We start from the raw sequence: 23,076 nt of genomic DNA on the forward strand, positions 1-23,076 counted from the left end.
TTCAGAATATACAGATCCAATTTCATGTAGCATTCTTTTCATGCTTGATTGCAATTTTAAGTGTTACCAAAAATGTTTTTCTCTTGATTCAAAGCATTATGTTAATGTGCTTAGGGAGCATATTATAAGTTGCCTCCCTATGGTGGCACTGTCTTTTATCCTGTCCATCCTTTTCTGTTCCTCATTCTGTTGTTAAAATCTGGGTAGCAGTTGATTGAAAGAAAGCAATGTGTATCTGATTTTCTTGGTTAAAATGGGGTATTAGTACTTGTTAATCAACCATTAAAAAGATCCCAACTGTGATTTTCTCCTTAACACATCTGACTTCTTTAAAGAGCTTTGTCATTTTCTCTTTCTCCATTATAAAACTTTGAGGCTTGATTTGGTTAAAAATTAACATAAGGACTTACTAAATGCCAAACACTCTTTTCAGTACTTTAAATGCTCTATTCCATTTATTATCATTCCAAAGACATGGGGAAAGTGACATTATTATCCCCATTTTACAGATAAGAACACTGAGGCACAGAGAGGTTAGTCACTTGCTTGAGTCACAGAGTTCTTCATTAGTACCCATACTAGCCCAGAGCTTTGTCTATGCAATCTTTACTCCTTAACATTGTGCTAAATATACTTTTTCCTGTTTTGTTAAAAGTGATGTAGATCATATCTAAGTTTTCAACAACATTTTTTATTAAATAGTAATATATTTTAGCAGCTAATGGTCAAGTACTTCTATGCTATACATAGAGTATTTGTACAAAATTAAACATATATTTCAGCATTTCTGGAGTAATTTTTTTCCCATTCTCTTTGGGCACAATGAAATTGACTAGGAACATTGTGCCCTTACATAATCTGAAAGGTGAAAGTTTCTAATAAAGGTATTTAACTACCCCAGCAGCATTTGGGCACTAGGCTGGGAGCTTCTTTCTGGACAATCAATCTTTCGTACAGAAACAGATGTGTATGTCTGTATCCTTTTCAAGTGTTCTTTTCATTGTGTCATGACTTTCCTCTATGAAAAATGAGATCTGAGAAGGCAATATCTTATTTTAATGGAAATCATTTAGCATTTCTTTAAAACATATCCTAGAAAGAGGCCAGGTAAAGGCTCCCTGTTGCCAGCAATAGGCAGTGACCCAGAGGTCCATCTCCCTTCTGAGATTCTAGGGACTTAGGGAATGAACCCATGAAAATGTCCTTTCGGGGGCCTCCCTGGTGGCCTAGGGGTTAAGTATCAGTGCTATCACCACTATAGTCTGAGTTCCATCCCCAGCCAGGGCATCCTGAGTTCCATCCCCAGCTAACCCACATGTCATAGCAGACTTCTGTCTTGACTGCTGCTTCCCTTAGCAGTGTATTTCAGTGAATCTGCCTGTTCTGCTCCCTACTCTGTCTCTGGTGAATCCTCTCTCCACTCCCCTCCCCATGCACCTCTGGCCTAAACCCTAATTGTTCTACAAAAAAAAGAGAGAGAAAATGTCCTTTCATTTTTATTAATTTTGAGGTATCAAATTCCATAAAGTTCAAGGTACTTTTCTAATGTGATCTGAAAGTCAATTCACATGCAATTTCTGCCAACTTCAAGCAGAAACTGTGCCAGGCAGATGACTGCAGAAGGATGATGTCCAATTAGAAGGTCATTCAGAGTCATCGCGTCTTGTGGAGCGTGAAGTGCAGATCAAAGTGACTGAACTTTGTGTTTCTGAGTAGTGTGCATGCTGCCAGAGGTGCCCAAGACCTTGTTAGGTGGAAAGATGCATTAAAAAATTTGACTTAAATATAAGGAAAATTATCTTCAGTGTTCCTCCAGTTCTGATTGCATTAAAAGAGAAAGTTTCTATTCTTGATAGTCCTGAAAGTTTTCTAATACTGTCTATTTTTTAAATGAGAAAATGAAAGGTGTGTGTGTTAGCTGGAACACACCACCTTTAGTCATATTAAAGTACCAAGCTAAATAAAAAAGAAATGTTTTGTCTTTTCATTATATTTATTTTAAAAAGAATTTCTACTCATATTAAGGGATATTTGGTTTTTCCATTAACTGCAATGAACTAAAGTTTTAGGTTTAAAGTAGAAGTCTTAGGTTTTAAATAGAAAAGATATAAATTAAAAAATTAAGTAAAAAATATGTCAATAATATGTAAGTATGTCAAAATCAAAAGGGTACAACACAAATTAAAATTAATAAAAATGTGCAAACACTAATATGTGAACATATTTAAGGGCTTTGGAATTTTATAGACCCCAGTTTAAATTTGACTCTGCCTTTTATTAGTAGTAGTATGACCTTCGGGAAGTTACTTAACCTTCTAAAGTCCATTAGAAAGGTTTGTACACTACCTATGCTCCTAAATTATTTTAGCCAAGTGAAAGGACATATATATATATATATATATATATATATATATATATATATAAATTAGCATTATTTCTGGAAGGTATTTAGAATGGAAAAATGTTTACTCTTCTCCTTTTTCTGACGTTAAATGAAATAAAAATCCGGTGTTTCTCCATCTGTGCATATATATATATATTATATCTTTCTTTTTCAGTTTTCTGCCCTTTAAAAAGTTATTTTCCCACATTTTTGAGACAAGGCCTAAAGAGATTTCACAATTTGTCCAATTCACAAAGCTTTAAATGACAGCTTTGTGGCAGATTTTACTTCCAGCAGAGCAGTAGAACACAGGCTATTAAGGTTTGCTTTTAGGAAGTGTTACTGAACATTATTAAAATGTATTCCTAAAAATGTGGCAAGACAGAAAATATCAAACATGCATTAAGACATCCAGAATATGTATCAGGTTCCAGTTGATAAGACTTCTTATTTGGTTTCCAAAGGCTTGAAATTTCATTCCATATCAGGCTACTCTGGAGCTTGTGGTTTTTCTATATTTAGAATCATTGTAAAGACCAAGATGGCTTAGACTGAACAGATAGTGTGGCCTTGTTTGTACCTAGGTGAGAGTTAGTGAGCATGAAATGGTGGGATCTAGTCCCTGACTGCTTTGGTGATAAAGGCTCACAGTGCTGGTGGTGAACTGGATGATGCCCTTTGCAACTCAAATGCTGCCTGGATCAAAAGTTTGTACCATTCTGTGAAAATGCATTTTTCAGCAGTTAACATCCAGAATATGGAGCAAGAATTGTAAAAGGTCAGCACCACTTAGACAATTAATCTTTTTTCCGCCGTGGTCTGTCTGTTGCACTATGAATAAAATTGGGGGGAAAAAGCCATTCTCTCCTTTCTTTCAATTCCTGATCTAATGAAATGCTTTCATACCTTTTCCAATTTCTTCTGTCACAGATTATTAGATTCAGTGTAGCTTCAGCAGGTATAACATTAGTTCCATCAGGAATACTGCTGTTAATGACTTTCTTAAGCTTGCTCAAGTACAGTTTTCTTGTCCAGATATTTATCAAATGAACATAGTCTTTTATCCATCCATTTATTTTTATTATGAAGATTTTTTGAAGTTCACATGTATTTTCATATATATGTATAAAGTATCCCTCAATACAAAAAAAAAACTAGAAATAAAAGACAATAAAGTCCTATGCTTATAACACACTTGGCGATAGAACCACCATATTTGGAACATTAAAAAATTGTGCAAGGCAGATGATTTGAAAAAAATTGCCAGTCATTTGGCAGATAAAATACTTAGGCCACTAAGTTCAAAGATGTCTGGAAAAGGTAATGGTAGATGAGTAGCTATAAGTAACTAAACCTTCCCTCAAAAGTCTATTAATCTAGCCAATAGATACAATGTTGAGAAACTGTCTTGTGTAACTTGAAGGTAATAATACTTTAGATGGATGGATTGTCTGATATATCCAAGAAATTGTTTCTTATATTTTCAGATAGAAATACGTATGCCTAACTTTTTAGAATGAGAATAAAGAAAACATGTGGCTAAAGACACCAGTGTTCTAATAGATTGAGCATTATAGCAAACAGGAAGTGGAATGAAACTAGACCACCATACACAAAATTAACTCAAAATAGATAAAAGATTTGGATGTAAGACCTGAAACCATAAAATACAGAGAAAAACGTAGGCAAAACACTTCACTGCATAGATTTCTGTAGTGTCTTTGAGGATTTGTCTCCAAAGAATGTAAAAGCTAATTTGAAGGGATAAACATAGTCCTATGTTCATTGCAGCACTATATATAATAGCCAAGCTAAGTGACCAAAGAAATATGAGTAAATTAGGAAGATATATATAAACAATGGAATTCTACCCAGCTATATAAAAAGGCAAACCCTCCATTGGGGGCAATATGGGTGGAGGGAATAATGCTAAGTAGAATTAAGTCAGAAGGAGAAAGAGAAACACTGATGGTGTCACTTACTTATATGTGGAATATAGAGAAACAAAACAAACTGCCAGGCAAAGCCAAACCAATAACAGCACCTAGATATTTGACTGTAGAATTTAGGCTACCAGGCAGGGAGAAAAGGGTCTGACAACAAAGTGGGAAGGGAGCACACTGGACTTTCTTTTTTTTTTCCCTTTTAACGTGTTTCAAAGGATCATACTTGGACTTTATTCTCTGTTTTGTCTCTTTTAACTAATTATTTCTATTTTAAATTTTACTACTTCCTTACTTTTGAACAACTTGAATGAATTATGGTGTTTCTTACACAAGCTGAAACTAGTGCTTAATGTATTATTTTTATAGTTCCTTTTTCCCTTTATAAGTAGTTACCCAAGGTGATGACTTTTCCTTTAACCACTATTTTAATTATGTCCTCTGCATCTGATATGTTGCTAAAAATTCAGGCACACTGGACTTTCAGTGCCTCAATGGTAGGTGTGGTATGGTAACATACACCTGAAGGAGGAGTTCTTATACCTCTAAATCATATTAAGTGTTGTAAACCAATGTTACCACACAAAAAAATGAAGTCATCCTAAGAGTAATGAAATAGTAAGTATTATAATACATAGTTTTGGAAGAATGAAAGATGATACTGAAAAAAATGTAGTATTCATAAATGTTAGTGCCAGAAAATTCCAGTATTATATTACCGTTGTGTTGGGGATATAAATTTCATTATTTGATAGTATGAAGGGCATTGTTTGAATGTAAACGTAGTTATGGAAGGCTTAAACACTATCACCTAACAAACGCAGTGAGCACGCTGACCACTGTGTTCTTCAGTGTCTGGAGTCATCACTGACAAACAAGTGTCCATTTAAAAGCAGTGAACAGTGAAAAGGCTCCAAAAAATTGGATGGAATATGCATATAATGCAGCACGGTGAACAAAGGCAGCAGTAGAAACCAGGAAAGGATTGCAGAAAAAATGTGGTTAAAATTTTATGACTCTAAATGACATTTACATGGTTACAGCGGCATTTAAAAAAAATGCCCTTTTAACCAATGCAATTTGTACAGTCTACATTTCCCTGTACTCTGGAGATAATTCTAGTTAAAATGATATTTTAAAAGTCAAATGAAGCAAATCTACACCTACCAGGCAATCAGTGAAATATGTTTTTCTCATGAGTGGCTGACAGAAAAATGGAAACATTTAAAAAAATATGTATTAGGTTTTGCTAAGCATACTCATAAGCACATCTGTTCACATCTTTTGGAACTATTTTCTTATGAAATAAAATTTTTCATTTGGCTCTATTATGCTTTACATTATCTGCTCAAATTATTATTTTTTTTCATCTTTTTTTTTTTTTTTGTGGGACCCTCGCTGGTGGCCAGGGAATGAACTGGTGCTGCAGAGGCTGTGGGCAGCCTCGCAACCCAGCATTCAACTGCTGCGCCACCAGGGGAGGCCCTCAAATTATTTTTACTTTTAAAATTGTTGTCCGAATGTTAGCATTTTTTAACATTACATATTTTCTTAATACTAGTTTCCATAAAGCCAGAAATTTAGAAAGCACTAGTCAGCTAGAGGTGTTTATATTCCTATCTATTCTTAATATGCCTTGCACTTAAAATACTTATCATATCTATTTATTTCAGTGAATGCCAAATAGACTTTTAGTTGGCAAGTTCAAATTTAAGTAACAATGAAGAGGTTTTTAACAATGAACTATCAAGTAATAATGAATTTAACATTCTAGTTATTTTATTAGTTTTCAGATTGAAGAGTTTTTGTAACATTTAATTCTCTAACTAGCATGGAAGCATCCATCTGAGAATGCAGCACATTCTATCCTCCAAAAGAGGCTGTTCTTTCTTATTCACTGTCTATTTACTAATACTTAGAATGGTGCCTGAGATTATAAGTATTTAATAAATTCGCATTGGCTCACTGACTAAAAATGAAATTAAAGAAACTTAAATGGTTTCAGTTGCATGAAACTCTTAATGTCACTAGGACCCTCTTTCAAATAGTTTTTCCCTTTGGGATTTGGGAATAATTTACAAGGAGGGAAAGACTTGTTTTTCTTTTAGAATCTTCTAGAAGAGTTTACTAATTTAATGTTGCTTACCTGGACAGTATCAGAACTATGGATGGATTTTGTCCCTTACACAAAAGGGCATTGTGAGAAAACCATAAGCATGGGTTATATTAAGAACTCTATGTTATTGTTATTGGTAGGTAGCATCTTACTTATTCCTAATGGAACAATGGGAATTTCCTCTTAGGGAGATAGAAGATGACATTCTACTCCAGAGACCTCCTTACATGTTTATGTATGTGTTTGATCACTTGGATGGGAATCCCTGACCGTAAGAGATCTAGTCTGTCTCTGTGCTCAGATCAACATGAGGGGCAGAGTGAGACCCAAATACCAAAACATAAAAATCTGGAATTTGTCAAGTATAATTATGTATGGCTAAGAAAATGACAGACAAATCCTTTCACATAAATAATTATGTTCTCATCTTTTGTTATCTGGTAAGTTCATTTCTTAGTATCTGCACAGACATTAAAATAGCTTTCTTCAAATTTAAAATCAGAGATTTCCAATGTTTCTGTGTTAGCCTACAAACCTCTATACCTCGGTTTACCAGAGATTATCTCAAGAGTATCTTGTTGTGTGACTTAAAGTTGCTAATAAAATGTGCTGAAATTTTAAGACAATGAAAGCTACAAGGGTCATGCATAAATGTTGTAACCAAATCATTTATTTTTTTCCTTTCAAAATTATTAAAATTTCCTACAACTGACACTTCTATAAAATTTTGTTATTTGAGGGGAAAAACTGCCCTACACATATAACCAATGTGATTTTATTAAATCCTCCCAAAAATCTGAGAAAATTTCTTTTGGCAGATAGGGAAGTGAGCTGCAGAGCTGCAGTGATTTACCCAAGGTCCCATAGCTCTTAAATGTTGTGCCCATCTGAACCTAAAACCCAAATAACATTTCTTTGAAATGAATTGCTAAACTTCTATCTGTAATGTGTATGGGAAAATGAAAATGCTTTTTTACATTTAAAAACAGCAAAGCGACCAATTTCCCCTGTACCTTTTCTTACATGTATCTTTGGAGATCTAGTGAGTCTGGGTCCTCCCTCTAACCTTTTCTATTCTGTTTACATTTGTGTTTCTTCCTTTTCATATTGAGGTAACATTGGTTTATAATACTGTATAAAGTTTTGGGGGTAGGTACAACTTCACACAATGACAACTGTAAATACTCACTTTTTCACACTGCCAAAGGTCTGGTTATTGTTCACTGCCTTCCAATCATCCTTCTCTAGTTGCTCCTCCTAACCATCCACCCTCCCTTCCCACTGATAACCACCATTCCATAGTAAGAGGCTAAGTAAGGGTTTGCTTTTATTTTGTCACGTTTGTTGCTTTGTTTCTTTATCTTTTACATCTGAGTGAAATCATAAAGCATTTGTCTTTCTTCTTCTGACGTATTTCCTTAGCATGATTCCCTCAAGGTCAGCCCAGTTATCATAAATGGCAAGATTTTATCCTTTTTCATACTTAGCAGTCCACTGTGTATGGTGTGTGTGTGTGTATATGTGTGCATATGGTGTGTGCATGTGTATGTGTGGTGTGTATGTGCCTATGTACACAATTTCTATAAACATTTATTCTTTAATGGTTGACACAGAGGGAAAAAATCCATTTAGGGATTAATCCCATCCTCTAATGTTTACAATGCAGAGACATTTCCAAGATTACAGGTCAAATAACTTCTAGATACATGATAATGTTGAATTTTACCTTAGCCCTGTGATCCAAGGAAACAGGGAAAGTTAAGAAACGCCCTCATTCTACCTTTTTATTTTGGTAAATGGACTATTGCCAAGAACCATCCTTCCACATATGACAGGTCCTTCCTCATATGACTGGTGTGATTCACTGAATCTAGCTTATTTACTTAAGACAAGTAATAAACCCTCCAAAGTCCCAACTGTGGTCCCATCAATGATTAACTGAATCATTTTTATCCTACTGACAAATGAGAACAAAATGCTTGTGACACAACTATGGTTAAGCTTCTCCCCTTCCAGGACCTTGACCCTACAATCATCATCAGCCTGAGCCAGAATACAGCCCCTCCTGAGAGGCTCCCTCCTGGAAAATAGACTGGTCTCAGGTTAAAACAATATCGACCTAATATTCAACGGCCCACCCTTTCACCCCACTTTTCTACATCCAGTTTAATTCTAGCCATATTTATTCTCATCTATAACAGGAACAAACCTTGTGGCCTAACTCTTGAGATGCTTTCAGACCTTGTGGTCAAATCATTCTGTAGCAATATTGCCTTTCTTCCTTGTAATCATCCTTTTGAATACATTATCTCCTTACTAAATTCAGATTTGTTTTTAATCTGACACTTATAAAAATGTAGCTCTGGAATTAGCTCTAGGACCTGTTAGTAGCTGTACAGAAGATTGTTAAAAGGTACAGTTCTTTGTCTCTTGGGGAAATAACTGTTGTTTTGCTTTGCTATATATAAGGTGTGAGAGTTTGTTCAAAAGACTAATGTTTCCCTTAACTGACAAACTTTTGACAGGTTTCTTTCTGACCATAGTTCCCTGATCTTCATTTTCTTATAACATTTGCTTTAGGGAACTTGTATTTGTAAATTCTTATTCTGCCCTTTGAGAGGTTAATTTTTGAGATAAAAATCTTCTCTCAGCCTCTTACCAAATTCATAACTCAGGAATTTCTCTCTGAGGACCTGGGAGCTATCCCTTTGAAATATTATCACCAAGAAAGATAGTGCTTCTATGTTCCAGTTTCTTTGGGAGAGTAGGAGTGAGCCTAACTGAGGTAAGTGACAATTGACAAACACACTTGAGCTAATCACCCTGACCTCTAGCACTTGCCCATCAGCTTGCCAAAGAGCTTAAAAACTTTGCTGTCTTTTGGTTCAGTATAGCTGAATTCATTCTTTCTCCTCCATTGTAGTAGTTTTGACCTTGCTGTCATTGTATTCAATAAAAGACTTCCTTTCCTATATAATTGTCCAGAGCAATTTTCCTGACATTAACACTGAGATCACATTTTGGTGTCACCTTCTATGTCTGTAAATCTGTGATTGCTTAATTCCTCAATTAAAAATTGTGCTTTCTATATTGGTAGGTCAGGGCCTTTTTGTTGACAGCATTGTTTTATGTTTAGACTTTCACCTTTAGCCTTTTGAAATCTGACAGCCTGATCACTTCAGATGGTCTATTCTCATCTTGCACATCATAGCATTTCTAGAAAAGTAGCTCTTTTCCCATGTTTTTGGATATTAAGGCTAATTTTTCAACTGCCTCTCATTTCCAAAGGACTTTAGTATTTTTCTGTTCAATTTTTTTGTTGTTTTTCTGTACAGAAACTGGAATGGTGAAAATATTTTATTTTGTTTGGACCTAGATTTTAATTATTCTGCCTTTTAATATCATTAGACACAGTCTAGTGGCATAACCACTACAGTGTTTTCTAACATCTCAAAAGCCCTTACTTTGCTCTACAGCCCATTTCTAATGGCTATATTGCCTTCTTCCCTGCCATTGAAATCACAGCATCTATCATGCTTATCCAGGCATTCTTTAGCTTTGAGTTCTCTAAAGTTACTTTTCTTAGGAATTTATGACTTTTGGCTTTTTTGTATAGTTTTTGACTTAAAAAATTATAGACCAGGAGAGAGAGAGGCTTATTTTCTGGTTGTTTTATAACTCAATGTTCTAGCTTCCCCTAACTAAATTCAGGTTACTTCAAATTTGCATTTTTATCACTCATGGGAGGTAATAATACAGAACCACTGAAAACTAACACAACAGAGTCAATATGGCTGTGTTGACTCTGACGTGTTGGTTTTAAGCTCCTTCTGTTCCTGTTCATTGCCTTTAAGACGCAGGCTGCTACCTGAATGACCTAGTGAATAAGTTATAATGAAAACTGTTTTGCTTCTTTGCTTTATATAATAATTCTCTAAGTCACAGAGGGCCTGCATACAAAAATAATATTTAGAATACAACCTGATTACAACAGATAATAAGATGTGCTTAAAAAGGATGAGGGGGCTCATCATTTGAGGTAACCTGAGGACATTTCCCTTTCGTTCTCGAAGTGTTCAATAACATTAACATGTGCTAAGCACAACACTAAGGGGGAAAAATAAAATAAGCCCTGAGCAATTCACAAATCAGTGAGCCAAAAAGAAGGGAAATCACTAATTACAGTACAGCAAGTTGGGTATGATGAGACATGTACAGAGCACAGTCTAAAGAAAGAGGCAGACCCAAATGTGTCCAGGACAGGTGGGGGCCTTGTTCAGGGATCGATTCATGGCATATGACAATGGTCTTGATATCACAGGATGTGTTGACAAGTCAGACAAATAGAGTGGGGAAGGGTATTCAAAGTAAAAGGAACAGTATGCCCATGGAGGTGTGTCAATTGTCTACGGAGTAATTCAACATCCTTCTAACAACCCACCTCATCCATCCATCCTGTAGGGATGGTGCTATACACAAGAGATCCCAAACCAAGAGACTGCTCAGTTTGCAAGGGGTTTTAGTCTAACTGCAGAGATTGACATTTTAAAAAAGTAGTAGTAGCAATGAAGTGAGTGACCTCGTAGGGCTTTGTGTGGTTGTGGAGGACGCACTTTACTTTTTTTTTTTTTTTTTGGTGGGACCCTCGCCGGTGGCCGGGGAACGAACCGGTACTGCAGAGGCTGTGGGCAGCCTCGCAGCCCAGAGCTCAACCGCTGCACCACCAGGGGAGGCCCAGGACGCACTTTACTTTTACTGGGGATATCAGGAAGGTTTCTAGGGACTGTGCTGATAGATCTGAGCTTTGAAATAAAGTGGATATTTACCAGGATGAGGAGCAGAATGACATTCTAAGAAAGTCAGCCCTGCTCCAAACCCTCATCTTTCAGGCAACCTTTGTTCATTTAAATGTAATTATAAAATATTGTATTCTTTTAAACAAGATTTCTTTCACTCAGTAAAGTGTTTTTAAGGTTTGTCCGGATCTTACACAAGTATCAGTTGTTCCCTTTTATTTCTGAGTTGTATCCATGGTATGCATGAATATACCACACTTTATAAATCTGTTTTCTGATTGATGGATTATTTTTAGTTTTTGACTATTGTGTGTAAAGCTGCTAAAATATTCTTATACAAGTACCTTGTATACATATTCTTCCATTTCTCTTGAAGTGTTAGGACTCGAATTGTTGGTTCGTTATATCTGTTTGATTAGAAATTGTCAGACATTATTTTTAAATGATTGTAGTACTGTATCTGCCAACCATGTTTGAGAGTCTCAGTGCTCTACATTCTGGTCAACATTTGATCAAATCAATCTATTTAGAACATTCTGGGACCATGAAGTGTGAGCTAATTATAATTTTAATCTGTACTTTTCTAGACTAATTATTTTGAATATGTTTTTAGGTGCTCACATATTTGGTGAAGTATCCACTTGTCCTTCCTTTTGTTTTAATTTTAATTTATATATTTTTTAAGTCTAATGATTTTAAATGAGTTTTCTTCTCCTTACTTTTTTGGTGAAGTATCTATTTGGCCTTCCTTCTCCATGTACTAGCTCAATGGTTCACAACCAGGGCTACACATTAAAATATCTTTGAACTTTTTAGCTTGAGGACTTACCCCCAAAGACTGATTTAATTGAATGGCCTAAAATCTCTGTCATTGGTACTTGTTAAATAAATAAGTACCCCCCAAAACACCAATGCTATTTCTTTGTATAACCAGTTTGAAAACCCCTTACTATAGTCCAGTAGTTATCAAACTTCAGTAAATATCAGGATCACCTATAGGACTTTAAAAAATACATATCACTGGGATCCATTTGCAGATTTTCTCATTCTCTGAGTTTGTTAGAGCCTGAGAACTTGCATTTCTACCAAACTTTCCTATGACGTGACCTTGCTGGCCCTAGCCTGATCCTCTGAGGATCATGGTATTAACCAAACTACCTTACCCACGTAAGGTAGTCAACAGACACTAAATTCTTTCAAACCTTTCTTCTCGGTATATTCTCTCTCTGTTGGGAAGTCAGCTAACCCTTTGTTTTTCTTGCACATCCATTTTCATTATTTAAGAACAAATTCAAATCTCACAGCCTTTGTTCAGTTAGTTTAGATTCATTTGCTCTGTCATTTCACTTCCCACACTTTACTGTCATGATTCATGTGATAATTGCACCTATCACATTCTTTTGTTAATATCTATTTATTTGTTCTGACTGCAACAGGTGCCTCTTCTACTCAGTAAGCACTCAATGAAACTAGAGATTATTCTTTGTTCTTTGAATCTTCAGCTACTAAAAATACCTGACACTTCACTGACTTTCCATTATTTCATTAACATTTTTTGGTTGTTTATTTTAATGAATGAGTGACTGAATGAATAAAGAAAATGGATTCTATAAGACCTCTTACATGCTCAGATTCTTTCAAACAACAATTGATTGTCTGCTATTAAATTGGTTGCCAGCTCACATTAGGCTGAGAGCAAATATATAGCAGATACCAAAATAAAGGTCATATAAAATTGTAGACTACAGATAGTGCTGTCTTTAAAAAAGTTAAAAGAGGACTAAAAAGAAATTCCTTTGACTTAACTAAGTCAGCAGTACAAAATCAAAGAAAATTTAATACGATGAAGGCAAAGTATGATTCTTCACGGAATATTACATTTGCTCCCTGAAGCCTTTCTTATCAAATACGAAGTATTTTTAAACAAATTTTAAGCTCTAGAGATTTTAAAGGCACAAAGTTCTAGATACAGTTATGTTGCCAGTAATGCTATAGTGCTTTATGGAAAGCTTCACTTGAAAAATAAGACGATGATATAATAGCAATAACGATAACAAGGGCAGTAATTTACTTGCTTACTTTGTGCTAGAGTTTGGTAAATGCAGTTCATGATTTTGCAAATCCTTCAAGAGCCCTATGAGGTAGGTATTATTATTGCAGTTTCTCAGATGACAATACAGAGGTTGGAAGAATTTACATAACTTGTTCAAGGTCAGCATTCAAACCCATTTCTATGAAGGGTTGTCAGATGAAAGAAATGTAGGGGAGCCCAGTTGAATTTGAGTTTTAGAAATAGCATTTTTCTTATACATGTATGTTCCATGCACTATTTGGGTCATGATTCTATTAGAAAATTATTCACTGTTTATCTGAAATTCAAATTTAACTGAATGTCCTATACTTTTATTTGCTAAATCTGTAAATATTTGCATCAGACTACTAGATTGTATCATATACTTACTCTCTCTTTTATCAGGCAATTCCTAATTTACTTATGTGAAATGTACTGGGTATAAGTCAAACTTTTAGCACAGCATCCATGCCCTTTCTGACCTGGCTTTTATCTTCTTTCCTCCACAGCCAGGAGCATAGCAATTATCAAGGCCCAGTAGCTCAATGGGGTGAGCCTTGGAGGCCAGACTAGCTGCTGTAGGGGGTGTGAGAGCCACATCAGAGAGGAAAAAGGGTCCAGATCATGCACAGCTTTGGTTATCATTGTCAGGATACATGTTTCTACTGTGAGGGAGGTGCGCAGCTATCTGAGAGTTTAAAACAGAATGATGTGGCCTTCCTTAAGTTTTAACAGGACCAAATTGGCTTTTGGTTGGAAAACAATGGGCTAAGGAATAGGGCAGAAGCAGGCATGTACTGCAAATACTTAGGCAGCAGTTCACAAGGCTACTTTTCTATATGGTGGGCCTCACAGTTCAGGTTTTACACAATGTTTCTCTGTGCCTTTGTTGACAACTTCCACCTTGGAGTTGGGGAGGGCAGCAGTTTTGTCCCAGCTTTAATGTGGGCCCTTGTGTGGTTTCTCACTGAGACCTGAAGGGAACTTTTCTAATGGCACTGGTGTTTTATGTCTGGGTGTGAGAGAGGCAGCCCTATAAACAGAGCAATATTCTTTCACCAGAGATGGCAGTAAACCATGGCTCTCCATGGAGAGTAGGTGGTGGGTAGGCAGGAGGAGCACTTAGTCGGACATGAGCACAGCTGAGACTCTTCCTGGGCACCAGAGAAACAACTGGGAGACACTGGAGAGGGGCAAAGGATTGCAATTATGCAGGGTTGATAAGAATATATTATTATTTGTTGTAACTGACCCAATTCATACCGCATCTGGAAAGGCAGGGAAAATTAGGGCTAACAAAATCACATGAAGTCAAATGGGACAATTAAATAGAAAATATATACAAGGACAGAAATACCCTACAATATAAACACACTTAGCAAATTTTAAATTGAATATCTGTACCAGACACGTGCTTTTTAGACATTCCCTCATTAACTCCTCACAACAACCCTTGGTTGGATTATTAAACCCTTTTGACAGATGGAAAAACTGAGGCCAGTGAGGACACAGGTAAGTAGCTTGCACAAAGTCATGGAGACTTGAATTATTTCATCAGACTACAGACAAAGCTCATGTTTTTGACAACCATGACATTAAGTTTTACATTAATGGACTAGGCAGAGTTCTTTAGCTACACTAAAAATTATGGAAATCAAGAGATATGCCAAGAAGAAAAAGTCTGAAGTAAACTATAAGTAGCAAGTTCCTAAAGAGCAGGGACTCTCGGATGCAAAGTCAGGGCAGACTTTGTCCACCAGTCACACCCTTTGTCTTACATCAAACGCTTAGCCATATTTCATTTTTGTTGAGAAAACTGGAAATTAGCTGTTGTGGCCCTAGTCATTTTGTGCCTCAACAGCGTCACACAGGCCAGGTCACTGGTAGGACTGCCTATTCACCCTGTCTCTAACACCACCTAAATTATGGGTGGAGGCTTTATGTATGCTCTCAGTATCTATTCTCAGGAGGATAGGGATATGATGAAATGACAGATATAAGATGAAGTTCCTTGAATACTTCACTGAAATACAGGTCCACATCAATCAGATTAAGTAAACACTTCTCTTGTTTCCTTGTGATTTTATACCTCCAACAGATTCAGCTAGAATGACCTTAAGGCAGGAGTCTCCATGTTCTTATCTGTCCTCTAGGTAGCACTGAACACAAATGATGAAAATAAAGCGATAGAAACATGGCTGATAAGAGGGGAGGGAAACAGAGGTGAATGATTTCATTAGGAAGAAACAATGTGTTTCAGAATGTTCCTTGCATTCCAGTTTTTCAATGGTGTAACAGAATGCTTGCTTTGAGTTCTTCTCAGCTACAGGGTTGGATTTGTGGTCCAGACCTTCCCCAGTGGGCACAGAAATTCAATAGTTTGTAAGCCCAGGTGACTTACTGCTTAGTTGAATGTTTTGTTAAATGCTACAGGATGTATTACCTACAGCCCAGTACTTAACAGTACTTGCATGCCTAAGTATTATACAATCCAGCTAGGTAATTCAATTGTGGATATAGAGGCATGCTTTATTGTTTGTTTTGTTTATACATCTGGGTATAGTCAGAAGCGCGGGACGAGAGAATTACCGAAGTACACTGCTGCGGCAGGAGAGGTCTGCGCGCCATGTGGGATTCGAACCGGTGCCGCAGAGGCCGCGCGCAGCTTCGCAACCCAGCGCTCAACCGCTGCGCCACCGGGGAGGCCCTCAATTGTGGATTCTTACTAGATTTGCCAGATTCGATTGTATGTAGTCAGCAAAGCAATTACAAGTAGAATTCAAAATAGCTCAAATTCTCAATCCATTTAAATGTTTGGCTTGTCTATGGTTTCCTTTGGGAAATCTGTTTGATAAAACTACAGTTTCCTGAATTCTCCCTCAGAAAATCCCTATCAATATATTTTTTAAGCAAAGTACCTTAGATATTTGGATGCAAGTTGATCAAGAGTTTTGCTTTGAAAAATGCTGAATTAGCCTTTGTAAGACCCTATAACATACCTGATGGCCTTGAAATGTCCCCAAGTATACACAGAAGCTGTTTCTTATTTATCGTTTCTTATATAGTTTGGGTAGTTCACTTACCCTTTTGAATTAGGCACCAAACATTTGCTTTTCTTTTTTTTTAAATTTATTTATGCATAAAACAATGGAGTGTAGGCCAGAGGTGTGGGGGGAGCGGGTGAGAGGATTCACCAGAAATAGAGTAGGGAGCAGAACAGGTGGATCTACTGAAATACATTGCTGGGGGGAGCAGCAGGCGAGACAGGAGAGGTCTGCTGTGCCACATGGGTTAGCTCCCTCACCGGGGATCGAACTCTTGCTGCAGTGGCTGCTGATAGCTTCATAGCACTGAGACTTAAGCCCTTGTGCCATAGTATTTTCATTATGGTGCAGACTACTCTTATTTTTGATTATTTTCTTTTATATAAAAGTAGATTGCAACTTAGGTGGACATGAAAATAGAGAAACATAGTTTTATTAAATAAATTACAATCTCTCTTCACCCACATACCTATCTATCATATGAATAGCTAGTATATATTGGATATTAAATACATTTCCCCTATAATAGCTTGGGAACAATAGGGATGATGTGAACAAGACTTTTTCCACCTTAGTACATGCTGCTTCTTTAATTTGACATCCTTTGAGGTAATGTTATAACCCAACTGCTATAAAGATGCTTTATGCAGCACCCCAGTTATATCTGTGATTTTCCACTGCTCTATCTTTTATATGGTTCTTATCGTAATATACTGTTTGTATTTTTTGTCTGTAGTCTTCATCCTCAGTTAATTTATAGTCTTGTTGAAAGAAGAAATATATTTTTTCTTCATTGCCACAGCAAAATTCTCAGTGCTATTCATTAGTGCTCAATCAACAATATTTGCTATTGGATTGATTCAGAAAAGAGGTATGACAGTGCTTTGAAGTATATTGTCAGCATTTTAATACAAAGCTTAATTTTAAATAGGCTCAAATATTAATTTCCATGCACTAGTGAAATATATAGACTACCATAGAACACAGATGTTTAGTCTTGGATGGTTTCATACAAATTATAAAGTACAGATCTGGTTTTTGCTGAAGAAATCAGTCTATGTCTAAGATACTTAGTTACTTGAGAGAAAAAACCATTTATCTGTTTCATTTCACAGATAGAGCAATAGTTTTAATTATCTGTACATTTTAATCATAGCACCTTGGTCACACATAATAGACACCCTAATGTTAGTTGAATGGATTGTTTCATGGAAATAAATTTTGCTAACTCAATATTTAGAACTAGACAAAGTATGGACAGTCAGTGCTTATACCTGTAACTTCTCATGCTTTACAAGGAACAAAAAGGAAGATTTATGCCTTTACTTTGCAACTTGGGAGCCCAGATTTATTTGGTTTACCTGATCCAGAAATGAGCTAATTGTCCCACTAGCTTATTTTGCTATGTCTCTCTTGCTTCAGATATAATTATTGTTTTCTAATTCATTTTTTGAAAGGTATTCCAGATTTTTCTTTGAGCGGCAGAATGGGCAGTTCTTTTTGACTCTTTTGTGTGTCTAAAAAACCTAGTTATAGTGTATCCTGTTGCATCTGTAATCATTAATGTCCCTCATTATGCCAAAAAGGAAGACTTATACTTTTACTTTCCAATTTGGGAACTAAGGTTGATTTGGTTCACCTGATCCAGAAATGACAAAAGGTAGACTCCACACCAGGGAATTACACTGGTTGAAGCAAGAAAATCAGCTTAGCTGTAAGAAAGATATAACTAGATTTAGTTTATGATTTGGTGGTAGAATTAATGGGGAAGGGTGAAGGAGGTCAAAGATAATTCTAGTCATTTTAGTTTTAACAGTTGTATGAATAGTGATGGAAAGAATGGAAAGAATAAGGTGAGTGGGAAAAGAAGTCTTCTGGCATGTTACATTACAATTGCTTTTTGGAGATATTTGAAGAGATAAGCCTGGATACTTGAGTCAACAATTCTAGGAAGATACCAGGAATAGAAATAAAGATTTAGGAATCTTTGGCCTATTAATAATATTTAAAGCTCTGGTATTTGATGAAGTCACCTTGGGAAAGTGTGTAAAAAGATAAGGTTATCTATGACAAAACATTAGGCTACTCCAATATTTATAGTGGGGGTATAGAAGCAAATGAGAATGAGAAAATGGCAAGTGTCTTATCCAATTTATGCTTATAAGTAAATTAAATAGGAACAGAGAGACAGCTGTTGGAAAAGGCAACATAGAGGCCTCCGGAGTTATTGATAAGATTGATACCAATAGGATGATGACAACAGAAGTCTGATTAGAGTGGGTTGAGGAAATTATGTTTCCAAATTAAAGTCCCAGTTAAGAAGAAGATGAGAAACTTGTTAGTTCTTTATTCTAGTCTCTGTACAATATATTCCAGAAATCAAAAGAATTCTAAAAACAGGTACTCAAGTCCTTCAAACCGGTGCACATTTGTAAAAATTAGGATAGTTGTTAAGGACTCATTTAAAAAGCATAAATTAAGGTGTCATGTTATTGAAACAGATTTGGAATGTTAAAAATCAATATAGAGTTCCCTAAATAAATTATTCTAGAGTAATTGCCATGACAAACAATTAACAGCGTGATAAAATTAGTTAATAGGTTCTGTAACAAACTAGACCCCAATATTATTTGGGATGATTCAAATTTAATAGATCAATCCACAGATATTTAAGAGCTGGCAACACACACATGCACACACATACATCAAGTCATCATTTTTATTAGTCAATTCCTTTAAGATAGTGTATTTAATTATATGGTTGATAAAATATGAGAAATAGCATCATCATCAGAATATATTTATCCAGTCCCTTGATAGTTATGTATCTGGAAATGAGCAGTGTAATGATTATAACAGTGGGAAAATAAACCATGTAAAGAATCAAGTTTTGTCTAATTCACCAAGTCATAAAAATTGATTATCAATTGACATAGGCACTTAGATGAACTGGCCATATATCAAAGGGTCAACTTATTGAGCAGGTTGTAGAAATCTGTGCAACTTACACAGATAACTGACATCAGCAAGTGACACTATTAAATAAGAGGGGGTACCATGTATCATCCAGTAAGTGGTCATTGCTACTCTATTGCTAGTATATCCATTTATAGTTCACTTGTAACTATATAAATGCAAGATTCCTTTCATGATGGATGACTTGGGAAAGGGAATCTTTCAGTTGGGACTTTAAATATACCTAATTTCATCTGTATTATCTTTGTTGTTCATTTACTTCCTCATATTTTAAGTTAGCAAAAATATATTGAGCACTTATTATGTGCAAAACACTGTTCTGCTTAAATATATGCTGCCTTAAATATATGCATATGAGAAAGAAATAAGCCCCAAATAGTTAATATTTATTTTAGAATGAATGAGCTGCTAACATGCTGGTGTTGTTACCAAAGGGTGTTGACACCAAATGTTTAGTTCCTACCAGCTCATGACCCCCATCTTCATCGAAGTCCTCCTCTATCCCATCAGTCATCTCTTCTCCATCGGCATCTGGCCCTCCTTCAGCAGGCTCCTCTGTAGAGTGATCTGCATTCTCTGACACACATTCGTCTTGGATCAGCTCTATACTCTCTTCCAATTGTTTCTTCTGAGCTTCTGGGGGGAAAAAGCAAATGACTACTACCTTGGGTTGCTCATGAGCCATTTGGATAAACCATGAACAAACAGTCTATGAAGGGTAAACTGTACTATTAAGGATGTGAGGAAGATAGGTAATATTATGTTTTAGTCAAGTTTATTCAGTCATGTAAATTATGTGCATTTACATGTAAGCATATTTATTTTTAATGGTATTAGCAAAAATCTGGGAAGCCAGATGATACTAGTATATGAAAAATAAATATTTACATAAGTAAATTTTTGGCTATATGTAGTGCTTTTTAATGATCTCTCTGAGGAGAAAATGCAGCAAAAACAAAGGGAAATAATCAGATAAAACTGAGAACTTGTTCACTCAGAGAAGCAGGATGAAGAAAGATCATTCATAAATTTAAACCTAAATGAAAAAGACAAAAATTCACTGAGGAAGAAAGCACAAAAGCTGATATGTTGTCCTTTAGACAACATGACTATGTGAGCAATGCTTTGAAATTTTAAAATCTAAATTCTGTTGGCAGATGTTGCTAACTGGGATAGTTATAAACAAAATTCTGGTGTTAGCCAGTCTGTCTTCACTGTCCATCCTCACCATTTATTGGCCTTGTGATGCTGGGCAAGGTCAAAACGCTTAACCCACCTTGTGCTCTATTTTTCTCATCCCTACAGTGAGAATAACTACTTTTAAACTTTCAGGGTCTGGAGTAGTAAAGTGCTCAGTATAGTGTTTTGCAAATAATAAGTGCTCAACAAATAAAGATACAGTCTGTATTAATTGAATTCCCTCTAATTACCAGGGCGTGTGCATTCATTTACAGAATTTGCCTGAATGGAAATTAATGCTCATAACATAATTATTTCCACTAGTGGTTGGTTTTCAACTCCTGTGAAAATATCAAGAAACAATGAATATTGAATCAATGAGTTCATCTTAGGTATCTTCTTTAACTTACTCGCATGTGTTCATGACAGTCTCAAAAGCTGGTGTTTTTGCTCATTGTGATTATTTTTATCAGAATCATTCCATTATTTTATTTGTCTTAAAACATGTTACATTTAAACTTATTTGTTTATATTTTATAGCAATGAAGATAGTTTATAGAGACAAAAGGTTTTGCAATATCCATTCTTAGCCTTTTCTATAATGTGAATTTATGTATTTTTGCAACAGGGTGGTCCCCAGGAAAGGGGGAGGTTCCCTGCCCCACCCAAGGGAGGGTGGAGCTGAGCAGCAAAAGAAGAAGCTGCAGAAGAGACTAAGGAAGGAAGCAGGATGGAGCCAGGAGACCTGGAGGAGGCGCATGGAGCCTAGAGACATGTAAAGAAACTGCGCTTGTCTTTTGGTCGTGGACTGGGTGACACAGATGTGGGTGAGACCTGTGGGGAGGTGACAATGGCAGCTTTTATCTTGATGTTGATTTTGCTCTTTTCCTTCCGGGCTTGTCTGGTTGTTTGTGACCCTTTTCTGTGGGTCCCCACTGGAAGATGTTTTAGACTTGTGGCAGGCTTTGGGGCCTTGCTCTGGGCCGACCCCATATGGATTGAGTTTTACCCACGAGGGGATGGGTAACTTTGGGTGCTTCATTTAGAAACTAGACTCTTTGCCTTACCTGTATTGTTTTCTAGTTTTTATTAAAGTTCCTTCCCATTAAAGTGTCATATGTTTTGTGTTGATGCGGCGGATGGCAGAACCCATTTAGAATAGGCAGGTTTGTGGGGGTCTGGGGTGCCCCTCTCCCTGTCCTATAACATTTTGACTCAGCACAAATCTTTTCAAGCTTAACTAATATGGATATTGATAAATGATATATAAATAAACAGATAACCTCTCCTATAAATTCTTTAAAATTATAATAATAGTCACTATATGAACAGATGTATGCTTGTGTTTTAAATCTTTAAATAATAAAGTATATGCATTGACAATAAGACAGAAGTTTAGGGTTGTACTCCGGCCCGGCTGTTAAAGGACAGAATTCTAGATCCTGTTTAGTTATCAGTAGAATCACATGTGCTGAGATTGAGTCTAAGTTTTGGCTACTTATTTAGGTCATTTAAACTTGTTAAGTGAGCCTTTCCTTATCATATAAAAGGTTTTATAAGAATGCCTGTTGCCTCTGGGGTTTGTTTTGAGGACTAACAGAAGTTATATTGGGAAATGTTTTGTAAACTATGAACGCTACATAAGTATGTATTAGTGTATTACATTCAATAAGCAGACAGCATGTTCATAATTGCCAATATGTTAAAAGAATAATAATAATGACAACAACAACAGTAAACCTGGAACAAGAGGTCTGGCAAGATGAGGGAAAAACAGTGAAAAAAATTATGAGGCTAAGTTCGATTCTATTTCAGAGAAAGAAAATTGCTAGTAGATCCAACAACTAAAAATAATTATTATAGGTTTCTTAAAATGACAAAACCTAGGCTCTTTTTCTTCACCTTTAATTCACATATAAAAACAGACTACATACTTCCTGATGTTCTTCTATCAATTTCTTAGCTTCAGATTTCTCTATATGACAAATAACTAAGCCATGCTTTCTCTCTTTTAATGCATGTAAGTCTTCCTGATGGAAGTAACATAGATTCTCCCTTTATCTCTGATGTCTACATGATTTTTAGCATAGAAAGTCCTATGAAAACTATAAGATGGTTATTATACAACTTAGTGAAGAATTTTTTTTTTCTAGATCTAGAAGAATTTCACCCAAATTGAATAGGGAAATCGTGAGTTACAGAGAAAAAGTATACTTTAGAGAAGATGACTCAATTATCTAGATTAAAACAAAGACTAAAGTAAAGGTTAAGAGACAGAGTCCTAAACTTAAAATTGCTGGTTTTATTCCCCTCATCATCCTTCTACATATAATAATTCCTTTCTACAATTCTGGAGATCTTTTACCTAGGCTTACTGGCCCCCACACCTATGACCATTACCCACTGAGAGAAAGTTGTGATGGGCAAATTAATTTGTGCATTGAAAGATTCTGAATCCTCTGAGTTAGTACTCCTTTTCCTTACCTACCACCTCTGATCTTGAATTCTATTGACCACACAATGGACTTGGCTACTCTGGTTTTGACACTCCATTCTTTTTTCTAATAG

General features: G+C 35.9%; 1 protein-coding gene across 16 annotated transcripts in view; it reads right to left on the bottom strand.

The window, feature by feature from the left end:
* The window catches only part of RALYL (RALY RNA binding protein like), a 610,187-nt gene that overhangs the window by 14,047 nt on the left and 573,064 nt on the right, over positions 1-23,076 (bottom strand). For 13 of the 16 annotated variants that reach the window (XM_054692166.1, XM_054692159.1, XM_054692158.1 and 10 more), the window contains one exon: positions 19,793-19,965. The exons of 2 other annotated variants lie outside the window; for them this stretch is intronic. In XM_054692166.1, coding sequence (XP_054548141.1) covers positions 19,793-19,965 — 173 coding nt within the window. The remainder of the gene's footprint in view (positions 1-19,792; positions 19,966-23,076) is intronic. One more of the 16 variants, XM_054692153.1, reaches the window with a different exon arrangement.

The sequence above is a fragment of the Talpa occidentalis genome, unplaced genomic scaffold (assembly GCF_014898055.3).
Source record: "Talpa occidentalis isolate TD23 unplaced genomic scaffold, MPIMG_talOcc4v2.1, whole genome shotgun sequence".
Taxonomy (NCBI): Eukaryota; Metazoa; Chordata; class Mammalia; order Eulipotyphla; family Talpidae; genus Talpa; species Talpa occidentalis.